Source organism: Delphinapterus leucas, chromosome 2, assembly GCF_059928025.1.
Source record: "Delphinapterus leucas isolate spDelLeu-1000000601 "Yukka" chromosome 2, BTC_Dleu_Yukka2, whole genome shotgun sequence".
In the NCBI taxonomy this organism is placed as follows: domain Eukaryota; kingdom Metazoa; phylum Chordata; class Mammalia; order Artiodactyla; family Monodontidae; genus Delphinapterus; species Delphinapterus leucas.
This window is the reverse complement of record NC_143130.1, coordinates 37238532-37252800: the sequence shown is the minus strand read 5'-3', so window position 1 is coordinate 37252800 and position 14269 is coordinate 37238532. Positions and strand designations below refer to the sequence as shown.

Sequence of the window (14269 nt, the reverse complement as noted above, 5' to 3'; positions counted from 1 at the left end):
GAGCCCCTCCCTGAGCTGGGACGGGCGAAAAGCAGGTCCTGCAGGACCGTGCGGGGCGCGCCTTGGACCCGTCGGGGCGGAGGGCGTCCTGCAGTGACTGGCCGGTGATCTCCGGCCCTGCCAATCTCAGAGAGGGGCAGGGTCTGTCTGATGGTCTAAGCCAATCCTAGAGCGGGGGCGGGGCTGGGGGCGGGACTCCGGGCTCCTTTGCTGGCCCGGGCTTTCCGGCCTCTCATACCTAAGTGCCCGGCCGCCACCGCACACCGCACCTGCTAGCCAGCAACCTCGCGCAGTTCTCGGCGCAATGGACCCGGCGTTGGCCGCGCAGATAAGCGAGGCGGTGGCGGAGAAGATGCTCCAGTACCGGCGAGACGAGTCAGGATGGAAGATTTGCCGGGAAGGCGTGAGTGAGGAGCTGGGCAGGAAGGGGTCGAGGGGCCTTTGCTCCCTGGGGCCGGGGTTCCAGAAGCCCGCAGGCTGCTCTCTCCTGGAGGTTTTCTGCGTTCCATCCTCCGGAGCTAGACTGAGGAGGAGATCGCACTGGGGGTTGTTTCCTTAAAAAATCATCGGGCCTGTTTTTGCACACAATGACCCCCCCGCCCCCCCCCCCCGGAGATAAGTATCTGTCCCTTTCTTTGAAAGACTTGGCCAAGGTCACCTGGCTGGTAAATGGTTAGGATGGAACCGGAAGCACCAGGCTCCAAAGCCTTTACTCCTTTCCTCAGAGCAGGAGCCCCTCTCTGCCTTCCCAGGAAGGTGGCAGAGGGATGGTGCTGGTCACTGGACACAGGATTTTTAACTAACAGACATAAATTGCCCGAGGAAACAAGATGCATGGTGATTTTTAAGGTGGTTTGAAAACTCCCCAGTGCTCTTCCAGTCAGCCACATAAGATCCCTTTGTCCATCACATCCTCCTGGGGGCAGCTTTGTCCTGGACCAGTCCCCACTCTGCTACATGTCAGTTGGGTACCTTGGAGATTTGCACCTCTTGGGGCTCTCGACTTTTCTTCGGTAAAACAGGGGATTGGGCCTGGTGATCTCCCAAGGGCCCTTCTAGCTCTAAAATTTTGCGATTCTGTGCCTTTTGACAGAACGGAGTTTCAGTTTCCTGGAGGCCGTCTGTGGAGTTTCCAGGGAACCTGTAAGTGCACCCCTTGTTCAAAGCTTGTCAAAGGTGCCACACCTTTCCTGCTGTTTCTGTGGGTTTGCTTTCTAAGAGACTCCAGTCAACCCTAGCACCTGGAATCAACTTGCCAGTTACCTTCCAGAAAAGTTTCCGTGTTTAACTACATCATTTCCTCAAACTATATTCTTATGAAAGCTTGCCTTCCGTCCATTCCTGCAGGCCTGAGGGGAGGTGGGCTGGTAAACGTCAGCCCCTTCTCTGCAAGGCTGTCTTAAAGAACAGTGACAGACGTGACTTCTAGTCCTTATATGTAATATAAACAAGGATACACAAGTTTGATGCCTTGGCGTCACATTCCTCTTTGTGCCGCAGGTACCGAGGAGAAGGCATTGTGAATGGGACACCAGAGCAGGTGTGGGACTGTGTGAAGCCACTTGCTGGGACCCTACGAGGCCAGTGGGATGAGAATGTGAGCAGCCTTGAAATTATCGAAAGCATCACTGATGTAAGTCTTTCTAAGCACTGTTATCACTAGACAGTAACCTGACTCTGTTCCCTCTGCGGGGGGTCAGTGACACCTTTAGGCAAGAGGAGTGCACTGTGAGCCCCTGAAGCCCAGCAAACAGGTCGCCCGCTGCCTGACACTCAAACCCAGCCTCAGCCCAGGTACAGGTAGGTAACAATGAGACCCAGAGAGGTAGAGCTGCCCTAAACAGAGCTGAGAGAACATAGCGATGGATGATGAAAGCACGAGTGCAGAGTGAACATTAGCTCTGAGGATGCTGAAGCAGTGCCTGGATTGGAAACATCCGCTCTAGTTTGAAATATTGCCCGTTACTGGGACCATGGTAATGAATTGAGTCCTGGCCAAAGAGTCAGGATTCTCTGCCAGCCGTAGCGCTGCGCCAGGTGGCAGAAGCTGGATGACAGTTGCTCCATTGGTAAAATGTGTGGTATCTACTCTAGCACTGCCCGGGAGGACTTTCTGCTATGATGGAAATATTCTCCAACAGCGCTGTTCCATACGGTAGCCACTAGCCCCACGTGGCCACAGAGCATTTGAAAGGTGTCTAGTTTGAAGAAATAAATTGTTAATTTTATTTAATTTTCATGACTCGATGTAAATTTAAGTAGCCACATGGAACTAGTGGCTACCATATTGGACAGCAAAGATCTAGTTTGTCCTGCCCTGGGATCCTCTGTAGTATTACGTATCCACCTCCTTTTGATTATAGAAGTTAAGGAGAAAAAACAAAACAAAATATAGCCAAAACGAATTAAAAAGTTGCCCTGGGGAAATGTTGCCGGCTTTTTTTTATTTGAATGGTGCCTTGATTTTGACATCTGTGGACATGGTACCCTCTTGGGTGTCTCTGTAGATGGTGCTGTGAAACCTCAAGCCATAGTTCTTTACTGGTCAATCCGTAGGACCCAAGTGTTCTTAACCTTGACCAAGTATTCACATTTCAGTTCATTATCACAAATTATGTCAGTGTTTCCTGAAGGGTGGGGCACATAATGTTGGGGCACTAGGTGATTCAGTGTATTAGGTCTTTAATAGTCAAAGCTGAAACTGAATCACACATAGGGAGGTCACCCCATTTCAAATCTTCAATCTCTCTGATAACTTGAAGGGAAAAGTCTGGGATAGGTGCTAATGTGCCTTTGACACCTGTTTAACACTTGCGAATCTCCATCATAACAAACAGACAGCTGGCCTCAGGCTCAGAATTAGAACCCAAAAATCCCTTGTGTGTGTGTATATGTATACATATATATATATATATATATATATACATATATTTGCAGTTGTCTTTTATTTCTGTCAAGTGGTACCTTTTTTTCATTTCCAGTAGTTAAATAGCTTCCTTTTTAAAATAAGTTTAAGTTTTAACAAGTGAGCACATTTAGATAAAAATATTAAGTGAATAACAGGAGAGGTGCTACCAGAGATAGGAAAAAATTATGAAGATAGTATACAGATAATTATGCACAAATGCTTGAAGTTGAGGAAACATGGGTTAATGCCCTTGGAAACATAATGGAAATGTAATAACAGGATGACAGCGTGATTTTGACAAATCTCAAATATCCTAATTCTAAGATTGATAGATAGTAGATGGATGGGTGGATGGATGAGATACAGAGCCCTGTGCACACGTTTGTGGCAGTTATAACACGTGCTGCCGCTTTCAGCATTTCTTACCAATATGTCCTCTTCATCTTGTTCTCCAGACACTCTCTTTCAGGATTGATGCGTTTTGTAGCAATAATCAGGAGTGGAAGCTGTATAGTTACTTTTTTTTAAGTCTCATCACTTCTGCCATTCCTACTACAAACTACTAGAATTCAGAAAAGGCAAAATTACCTTGTTTCTAGCAACAAGGTTTGGCCTTTAAAAAGAATATATGCTTTAAGAGAGGGGAAAACATGGAAATTCTAACTCCAGTGTGCAGTGCCTCGGTTAAATATTGAAATCAGCATCCCTCAGTGTCCCTTTGGCCCCCTGGGGGATTTTACACCCTAGGGCAGTGTATGATTGGAAGATTCCAGATGGGTGGGGTATGTGGCACCTTTTTCAAGTGGGAAAGGGAAACCTGCATGAAGGTGCAGGCTGTTCTCAGGCAGGTCATTCTAGGAAGGACACATGGAGGATGAGCCATCTGGAAACTGATTCCCAGTGCTCTCAGAGCCCACTGGAAAGTTCTCAAGTGCCCCCAGAGATTGCATGCCCACCTGGAAGACTCATACCCAGGGTCAGAGTTTTCTCAGCAACACACGGTGCCCCTAGTCTTAATAGCCAAAGAGGCAAGAGACCTTCTTGCCTGCTCCCCAGAGGTCTCCCCAGGACTGTCCCATCCTCGGGCCTGACCTGTACCTTGTGACCTTGAAAGGACTGGGGTCCTGCTGGAGGAGGGGAATCATGGGATAAAGCATGGGGTGGGTTTGAAGGGCCCTTGGCTTGTAAAGTGGGAGAATGGACTTGGTGGGATATTCTGAGATGGAGTGCAGTTCAAGGGGTGCTACCTCCCAGGGCTGGGGCTGGGAGAAACCAGAAAGCTGCCCAGGACACACATTTAAGGAGGCACTGCTCTCGGGGTTAGGCAAGTACTGGGTCGGCCTTAGGAAGGAATGGCCTCTCTTGCCTCACCCTACTCCTGGCCCTATTCAGGCCTCATCTCCACCCTGAGCTTTGTGGTGAATTCCTTCATCTCTCCAAGCCTCAGTTTCCTCACCTGTGAAATGGGTTCATGAAACCTATTTCTCAGTTGCAAAGGACCACTGAGAGCTTTGTCCAGCCGGGCTCTTACTACGTGCTCAATTAATGGCAACTCTCATGATCTTTTGAGACATAAGTTCAGAGTGGTCCTGATTGGCCATGGGCAGCCCGTGTCACAACCCTGGATTCTACGAGCTGGGTGTGTTGCCATGACCCTTGGCACGTCCAGGAAAGTTCATTCTAGACCCTCCAGGTCACAGCGCCACCCTGCTGTCAGTGCTATTCCCATTTTCCAGACCCTGGGGTATTGGGACAGGGTGGATGAGCTCCGAGTGGAGTTGGGGCGGGGAGCAGATGCGCAGCCGTCAGACGCAGCTGGATCCCCCTTGGCTCTGACAGACACAGTGCGTCAGCAGAACTACCACCCCCTCGGCCGTCATGAAGCTCATCTCTCCCAGAGACTTTGTGGACCTGGTGCTGGTCAAGACGTATGAGGATGGGACCATCAGTTCCAATGGTGAGTGACGGCAGGGCTGCTACAAAGCCTTCGGGGGATGCTGGGCTCTGCCTCCTCCACACCCGCCCAGCTCTTCAAGGAAAGCCGACCAGCTGGAAATCCCTGGAGCACTCACAGCCTGGGTCCTTTTTTCTGTGCCAGCCTCCCCTTGTCAGGTTTGGGGAGATTCTGTGCCAGGGAGGTCTGAGGTGGGAGAGTCCACACACTAGTAATTTAGTTATAAATCGCAGATTTCGTCAGCACCCCGTTTTCATCCCTGCTGAGGCGCATAGTTTGCACCCTAGACATGCGGGTTACGGTTTGGCTTCAGGGAACCCCAGGGTGCGGTGATTCCCTGCACCCACGGAGCACCGTCCCGAGAGGGCTGTGGGGCTGTCCGCTCCCCTCCTTCCCACGAGGAGCAGAGTTCCTGCCTCTGCACTTTTGATGGTGCGTCCCACTGAGAGTCACAGCGCCTGCCACTCCTCTGAATCTTCCACATGGGGGTAGATTGTGTGTCCATCCACACCTCTCTCGGCTGCGATTTGAGAGGGGTCCCTTCGTTCTCCTGCCCCCAGGCCTCATAGTCTGAAATGTTGTTTTCTCTAATATTCCAGCAGGCTTGGGGAAGCTGTGGACATGAGTGTGTGCGTGTGTGTGTGTGCACGAGTATGTGTGAACGTGTGTGTGAGTGTGAGGGACGGGGGGTGGCAGTAGGAAGAGCTCAGGGCCAAGTGGCAGGGTCGTCCTCTGACGCCTGGGCTCCAGATGACTGGTCTGTACCCACCGTGGGTGCCCGGTAAGGCCCTTCAGGGGCAGTGGCCCAACTGCCCGAAGTTGTAGCTCACTGAGCGTCTTTCTCTGTCTTCCAGCTACCAGTGTGGAGCATCTGTTGTGTCCCCCAAAGCCAGGTTATGTGAGAGGATTTAACCATCCTTGTGGTTGCTTCTGTGGACCTCTGCCAGGGTAAGGATAACCTTTTGGATTGAATGATGTGCCCAGACCTAACTGTGGCTTCACTGAGGACAGTCTACTCAATGGCAACATTAATGATGATTCACAGTAATAAAAATGCCTTGCCACTCTGTAGGCCTTGATGTTACAGAACCCTATACATACACATCGGTGATGTAACACGCCAAAGTTCTAGGCATGTGGGAAAGAATTGTGAGGAAGTGTCATTATTTCTGATGAGAGGAACCCTCCCTCTGGCCCCAGGCAAGCTGAGCAAATGTCACGGTGCCGTTTAGCAAATGATGAAACTGAGGCTCGGGGAAGTTAGGTGGCCTGTGCAGGCTCACAGGCTGGCCATGGGGGCCCTGGGCACCCAGTCTTCTCCCCCATGTTCTGAGTGCTCTCCACCAGCCTGGAGCAGGCAAGAGCTTAGCTGTCCTCACCCCGAATCCCACACGGTGCTCCTCACCCCTCACCGAGGAATGGGGTGGAGATGCTCGGGGCTAAAGGGCGATTCTCAGAGCACACCGTGAGTCAGCCCCAGAACTGAGCTCAGAAATGGTTCTGTCCCTATTTTCTCGCAGGTCATGGCCAGGTTCTTTTGGGGGTTTTGGTTTTTTGGTTTTGGCTTCACCGAGCAGCGTGCGGGATCTTAGTTCCCTGACCAGGGATCTTAGTTCCCTGACCAGGGGACCAGTTCCCTGACCAGGGATTCCCCTTGCAGTGGAAGCGTGGAGTCTTAACCACTGGACCACCAGGGCCAGGTTTTTACCAGGAGCTTTCCGTGTAATAATAACCCAAAGGTCACTGGTTTATCCTGGGAACCACTCAAGTTGACAAAGAAAGAAACTGTACCTGAGGGTCTGTCCCTGTCACCCTGCAACCCACAAACAGACACCAGCAGGGGAAACATCGATGCTGTCACCGCACAATCCCAGGAGAAGGGTTTTGGTGCCATAGCATTGTACCGAAAACCCACATCCCACACCTCCACATAACACTTTTGACTAAGCTGGCTTTTCAGACATCTTGTGGCAGACTTCTGTTAAACGTAGCAAAACTTTATGAGTTTGAAAATAATAGCATAGCTGCAATCCAACACAGCTTCCCTCACCATGCGCACACACACACACAAACACAGAGGAATTTTCAGAATAAGAGTCAGAGCACCTTCCCCTTAGGGGCTGAATTCTATGGATATCTTCCTTGGGGAGAACATACAATTTGATGAGTATCATTATGCCTCATTCCAGATAGCAAGAGTTGATTGCACAGACTTTGTAGCTGGGTCACTTAGAGTCAAAACCCAGCTAGTGTGGAGGTTTTTTTCTTAAGACATTTTAAAAACATTTTTTATTATATATGTTACAAATATTTCTTCCCAATGTGTTTTTTATATATATATATATATATATATATATATATATATATATATATTTCTTGTTGTTTTATCTTTTGGCCGCACCGCATAGCATGCGAGATCTTAGTTCCCCGACCAGGGATGGAACCTGCCTCCACTGCAGTGGAAGCGTGGGGTCTTAACCCCTGGACCACCAGGGGAGTCCCTAGTGTGGAGGTTTTGACTCAGCTCGCTTGAAAGCATTTTATGTGGATCTGAAACCTGTGACTGTGATGGTTCCCGTCACTCTATGAATATAGGCCTGTTCTAGGTGCTATGGATTCAAGAAGTGATACTAATCGTGACAGGAACAGCAGCAAATGTTTATACATCACTCCTGTGTGTCAGGCACTCTTCTTTATATTTTATAATTTAACTCATTTTTATTCTTATAACAATTCTAAGGTACTGTTATTACCTTCATTTTTTATATGAGGACTGTGGGCACAGAGAGGTTATGTAACTTACTCAAGATCACACAGCCAGGAGCTGGTCAAGCTATAGCATCTGACTCCAAAATCTATGCTCTTAATCTAGATATTGACCCTTCAAAACAGATAAGCCTTCCTGGAACTTAGATTCTAGTGGGAGCAGGGTAGACAGACAAAACACAAGCACCATAATTATATCAGATGTACACGCTTGTAATGATAAGATTTTAAATGATTTGGAGAAAACTGAAACCAGATAAAGGTGCCGGGGAGGGATGGGGGAGCTAGACATCTGGGGGGTCACCAAAGGCCCCCTGATAGGACGTTTGACCAAAGCACAGCACAGGGAGCCTTGGGGATGGAAGGGCGCTGGGCGGAGTGCGTTCCTGGCGGAGGGATAAGCAGGTCCAAAGTCCCTGAGGTGGGGGCAGGCAAGGGGCATTGAGGGAATGGCATGGAGGCCACTGTGCCAGATGGCAGTGAGCAGGGGGAAAGGCAAGGAGATCCCGTCACCGAGGGAGCAGGGCCCACATCTTGGAGTCGTGGGCGCTGTCCTCGGAATCGAATGGGGAGCTGGCCGGGAGTCTGGAGCAGCATGTGCCCTGAGCTGTGTGTCCAGTGCTGTGATGCCTCTGGAGTGGGCGAGGTTGTGAGCCAGAGCAAGGGGACTAATTAGAGGTGAGGGATGGTGGCGCCTGAGTCGAGTGGCTGCAGCGGACAGGGCAGAGCTGTCGGGTTCTGGTTGTTCTGCAGGCGGGGGGCTGGTGTTTGTAGCAGGGTTATTGTAGTCACATCGTGAATGCAGCCCTGCTGTGTGCCCAGCGAGTCTGCTGAGTGCTCTGCACGTGTTAGCTCACGAATCCTTACAACAAGGACCAGTGGTGGACACCGTTATCTACCCCAGCCTTCTCCATGGGGAGACCAGGTGATTCCAACATCTCTCTGAGCCCCCCTTTGCCCGCTCTGTTAATGATGTCCAAGCGAGAAACACTCTTCACCGTGACCACTCTGTAAGGTACCGAGTTTGCCTCTTCCACCTGGCCTGTTGCGTGTTTACCTCCTACCAAGCCCCGTCCTCACCCGCAGGAAAGCATGGTCACTGGGCAGACTTTCTCCCTCACCTGTTCAGGCCAAAGAGGACAGCACTGAGAAGTATGAGGACTTGAGTGAGCCCGGAGAGGAGGAACAGAGAGAAGAGAGAAGGTCCCAGCAAAGGTGGAGGGGCTGGGGGTTGGTGAGCAAGGAATAGAGTCCGGTGATGCTGAGGCTTTGGGATGGAAGGCAGTCTGTGCCCCACCGCCACCCTGAGTTCAGGCTCTGTGCAAAGAAGACATGAGCAGAAGAGAGAAGCCTGCCCAGCCAGCACTGTCCTGCACTGTCATTCATCTGCTGGTCCCCGGCCCTGTCTGTGCATCTGGGAGGGAGAGCAAGGTTCTAAAGGGTCTCCACTTCTCGGCCCTTGACCTCCAGGATGTCAGGAAACATTTGATGGGCAGGTGCAATGCTCCGTGGGGTTCCTGTTGAGACTCTGAGGCTGCTGACAGCTCCATTCAAATGAAACGCCAAATGGTCTCCGCAAAGCCCGTGCCTTTGTTGTCCTGGCAATTGGGAAGTTTGTGACACTGAAGATCCCTTGTCCCTACCAAGTTGGGTCCCACCTCCTCCCGTGCGTGCCCCTCACTGAATCTGACTCCCGCTGGTGGGCTTCACTGCCCTTGTGCCCCTGAGCATGAGGCCACTACGTGTGCAGCCCAGGGAGGTCCGCTGAGTTGCTAGGTTGGTGAGCGGACCCCGCCTCTCGACTTCGGCACAGGTCTGTGCCACGTTCCGTGTTGTGGCCTCCCTCGGGGCTTCTGCCACCCCCAGCCGAAGCCCCTTCACATGGGCGTGAGTTATGCGTCAGGTCTCTAAGTCAGCCCTTCTCACACTTTTGGTCTGACGCTCCATTCCACTCTTAAATATTATTCAGGGCATCAAAGGGCTTCTGTTCATGTGGATTATATCCATCAGTATTTACTATACTTGAAATTAAAACTGGGATATTTAAAAAACATTTATTTTAAAATAATGAGAATACGTGTATTATATGTTCCCATAAATATTTTTGTGAAAAGTAACCGTATTTTTCAAAAGAGGAACAATAGTGAAGAGTGGCCCTGTTTGACATTTTGGGAAATCTCTTTAATGTCAGGTGTAACAGAAGCTCATATCTGCTTCTGCGTTCAGTTGTGATATCACACCTCATGTAGCCTCTGGAAACGTCCCCCGGAAGCTGTTGACAGCTCCATTCAAATAAAATGCTCAGTGGTCTCCACAAAGCCCATGCCCTCATGGTCCTGGCCAAGAGAAAATTTGTGAGAGTGAAGTACACGCTGAGAGAATGGGAGTGAAAAAGGCAAATCACATCTTAGTGCTGTGATGAAAATAGCTCTGACCTTGCAGACCCCTTGAAAGGGTGTCAGGAGCCCCCAGGAGCTGCCAGACCATTTGGAGAACCGCTGCCCTCAATGGACAGAGTGCAACATTGTGTCTGTTCCTCCCAGGACCCAGTACAGGAGTGAGTTCTCGGAGGAAAGCCTTTGCCGAGTGAATCGGGCACAGGGAACAAATGACCTTCCTGGGCTGGAAGTGGGGGGTCGTCCTCGCTCAACGGCCTGGCGGGGCCATGGAAGCATCCACGAGAGGACCCGCTTCCATCCTGAAAAGAAGCAGGTCCAGAGGGTTGCCCTGGGTAGTGAACCCAGCGAAACCCCTGGGTCTGGACCATTCCCCTGGGCGGGCTCTCTGCTCCAGACACATAACAGCCCTGGCCTTGCTTTCACAGGGAGCCCAACAAGACCAGCCTGGTCACGTTCTTCCAGACCGACCTCAGCGGTTATCTTCCGCAGGGCGTGGTGGACTCCTTCTTTCCCCGCAGCATGGCCGGGTTTTACGCCAACCTCCAGAAAGCAGTGAAGAAATTCTATGGCTGACATCCTGGCTGGTGGGCCGAGAACTGCCATGACTTGTGCGGAGCTGCCGTTGTTGGGACGCAGCTGGAGAGCCTGGGAGAACACGGGCTCCAGTGGAACTGCTCTACCTTTGGAACCCACCAATGACCAGACATCAGCCAGAGGCAGCCCTGGCCCCTCCTGCGCCTCCTTCCACTTGGGTGGGGCTGCCATTTCCCAAGCACCCCTCCTCCAGCAGGGTGCCCCCCAAGCCCCCCGGCCACCGGACAGGGACTTTGCCCGGGCACCGTGCGATGCTCGCGGGTCCAAAGCCTTTCTGTGCCGATCACTCTCAGAGACCATGTCTCCCTGTTTGTTGAGAAGAATCACCATCAGTCCCGAAAACCTGGCCCAGCCCCTTGGTAGCATCTGAGCTCTCAGTCCTGTGCCACAGATCCCCGGATGTGCGTTTCTGATACCGTGCCAGACTTTCCCCCTTAAAAGACGTCAGCTTGGCAAAATGATGCTTAAAAAATGAGTTAAGCATTCAGGAAAAAACACTTTCAATACTCCTTTTGTTGTCTCTTCTATTCAAATCATTTTTCTCTCTTTTTCCCCTGCATGAGTTAGCTTTCAGGTGCCCCAGGGAAACCAGGCCGTTTGAATCTGCCCAGGCAGCGCTCTGGAATTGATTCTGGGCTCAGGGTACCTACAAGGGGAACTTGGAGGAGAGCCTCCTCTCCCCTGGGCATTTGTGGTTCTTGTGTTCTGTTATAGAAGATGGAACAGGAGTCCTCTGGCCTCCAGGACCTGGTGAGCCCATACTGCTGTCAGCGGGAAGGACAGAAGAGCAGATGTCCCACCCCCAGCAGTGCTGGCTAAAATCCCCCCCAGGCCCTGCTGCAAGATGAAACGACCCCGAATGGGCTATGCCCAGCCCGGTGCATCATCGGAACCAGGGAGCACGGCCTTGCCACCTGGAAGGGGCTTCAGCAGCCACACGACTCCCTGTCCTTCTTTCCGGCCAGGGCCACACAGTCCTGTGTGGAATTCTCCAACATTCCCTCACAAGCTCCTCTATGGGCCCACCAACTTGCTGGTGAGGGAGGCCCCACGTGTGTTTGACCAGAGTGCCCTCGTATTGTAGTTTCTCAGGTTACTAGCACCCTTGCAGAAAATTTCCAGAGTCCTCAGCCTTTGCGCCTCCAGATGGAAAACGTTCTCCTCGTATCAGAGTATCTTGCTTCCCCACCTTTGAGTCCTGGGGTGCCTGTCTTCTGAATGTGCCGAGGTCTGAGCAAGCTTTAAAACGTGAAAGCTCAGTGTCAGGGGGTTAGAAAGCCTTCTTTCTGAGCTCTAATGCAGCTGCAGATCCCACAATCATGCCATGAAGATCATCCCCCTAAGTCCCTCTTCTCATCAAGAAATCTTCACAGGACTCTCCCGTTGCGGAGCACAGGCTCCGGACGCACAGGCTCAGCGGCCACGGCTCACGGGCCCAGCCGCTCCGCGGCATGTGGGATCTTCTCGGACCGGGGCACGAACCCGTGTCCCCTGCATCGGGCGGCGGACTCTCAACCACTGCGCCACCAGGGAAGCCCTCCAGGACTCTTATATGTACTTAGATTTCATTCATTCATTCGCCAAGTACTTAATGGGTCCTTACCTTGTGCCAGACGTCGTTCTGTATCAACTCATCACAATTTGATCTCCCAAACCCAGCCAATTCTGGGCACGCCAGCCCAGGAGACCCAGGAAGGTGGTGGTCTTACCAAGATGGAGCCACCTGTGCTGCCCCATCTGGCCAGGAGGGGAGGTCAGCCTCCCAAGAACACATCTCACTGGGCCCACTGCATGGACTGCACCTGCACTGCTCCTATGTGCATCTGCTGGCAGTGGGTTAAACTGGTTTGAGCACTGGACCGAGTCAGAAAACGTGCAAGTGGTCCCATCCCTGCCAGTTAGAAATGATGCCCTCGGACAGTCACTTAACACTCCTGTGCTTTGGCTTCCTGTCTTTAAAGAAAATCTGGGGACATGAATACCAGTCCTGGGGTAGCCTGCTTAAGAGCCCATGCAGGTGAGATGATGATGGTGAATCAGTGAGATGCTGTACAAAGCCAGGAACGAGGGCTGCCTGGGAGAGACTCTTGGATGGACTCATTTCCCTGGAGAGTTAAAGTAGATCCGGGATTGTTGTTTGTGTGTTTGCGGTGTTGGGGATGACTGGAATCATTGTTTGCAAAGGCACTGTTTTCTCTGCCTGCTGTCAGCTCTGAAGAAGGTGGCCAAGGCGCACTAAACCTCACCTGTAAACTGCAGCATCATGACGCTCAAATGGATGAGCTTTTGTTTTAAGACCTTCTTGCTGATTCTTTTTTTTTTTTTTAATAAATTTATTTATTTATTTCTTGGCTGTGTCGGGTCTTCGTTGCTGCGCCCAGGCTTTCTGTAATTGCGGCGAGCATTGCGGTGCGGGGGCTTCTCGTTGCGGTGGCTTCTCTTGTTGCGGAGCACGGGCTCTAGGCACACAGCCTTCAGTAGTTGCAGCGTGCGGGCTTCAGTAGTTGTGGCGCACGGGCTTAGTTGCTCCGCGGCATGTGGGATCTTCCCGGACCAGGGCTCAAACCCATGTCCCCTGCATTGGCAGGCGGATTCTCAACCACTGCACCAGCAGGGAAGTCCCTTTCTTGCTGATTCTTGATTTGAAACTGGAAAGCTGGCAGTGGCAGCGTCCTCAGTGGTTCTATGTGAGCTGGGGGAGAAGGGGGTCTTCAGAGACAGAAGGGGTTCCTGGGAGGGCCTGGGCACACCCTGGCTGCTTGTGAGTCCTCATACAGCCCCACTCACTCACTTGATTCATCTGAGCTCCCAAGGAGGCATTCTCCGTGCCCCAGGCCCATGGCTGGCACTGCGCTCATCCATGTCACCACCTCCCAGTCCTGATGGAAAGACTCTCCTTCCCCAGGCTGGTCCACATTCATCACCTGGCTGCTTGATAAGACTCAAAACAATAACCCGATTATAGGAAACATGACTGTGTGCAGACGTGAGATTGCGGGGGTGAGGGGTGTGCCCACTGAATCCCATGGCCTGGGTGCCCAGCCCTGGACAGGCACACAGTAAGATCCGGTAGGGTGGGTGTTGAATGGGGTCATACCTTTCATTGTCAGACCATGTTCAAATTCAGCATTTCTCTTAAATCTAAGGAGCTGACGCAAATGGTTATCTCCAAGTTCTTGTCTCCTCTAGAGCTTGACGCAGATGACTCTGAGCACATAATTTCTCAGGCAGAATAGGGCACTGAGCTGGCACCCACTGTGGTGAAGTCACTAAAGGGGCTTGCATGAAGATTATGATTCCCTGGGAGAGTTTTCTAAGAGTTCACTGCCAGGAAGCAGATTCTTAGCTTCCTGTGGACCCTGGAGAAGCTATTGGATGACATTAAGATGGCCCCTCTACGGGTTTCCCTGGTGGCGCAGTGGTTGAGAGTCCGCCTGCCGATGCAGGGGACACGGGTTCGTGCCCCGGTCTGGGAGGATCCCACATGCCGCAGAGTGGCTGGGCCCGTGAGCCATGGCCGCTGAGCCTGCGCGTCCGGAGCCTGTGCTCCGCAACGGGAGAGGCCACAGCAGTGAGAAGCCCGTGTACCGCCAAAAAAAAAAAAAAAATGGCCCCTCTGATACTGGCCTAAGAGTAAGGACTTTTTGT

General features: G+C 51.8%; 1 protein-coding gene across 1 annotated transcript; it reads left to right on the top strand.

The window, feature by feature from the left end:
- The first annotated feature begins 201 nt into the window (after positions 1 to 201).
- STARD5 (StAR related lipid transfer domain containing 5) lies at positions 202 to 14248 on the top strand. Its single transcript, XM_022554553.3, has 6 exons — positions 202 to 403; positions 1094 to 1143; positions 1501 to 1633; positions 4748 to 4865; positions 5717 to 5810; positions 10453 to 14248. Exons 1-6 carry the CDS (start codon positions 305 to 307, stop codon positions 10598 to 10600), a joined length of 642 nt encoding a protein of 213 aa, XP_022410261.1. The 5' UTR covers positions 202 to 304; the 3' UTR covers positions 10601 to 14248.
- Positions 14249 to 14269: the final 21 nt, after the last annotated feature.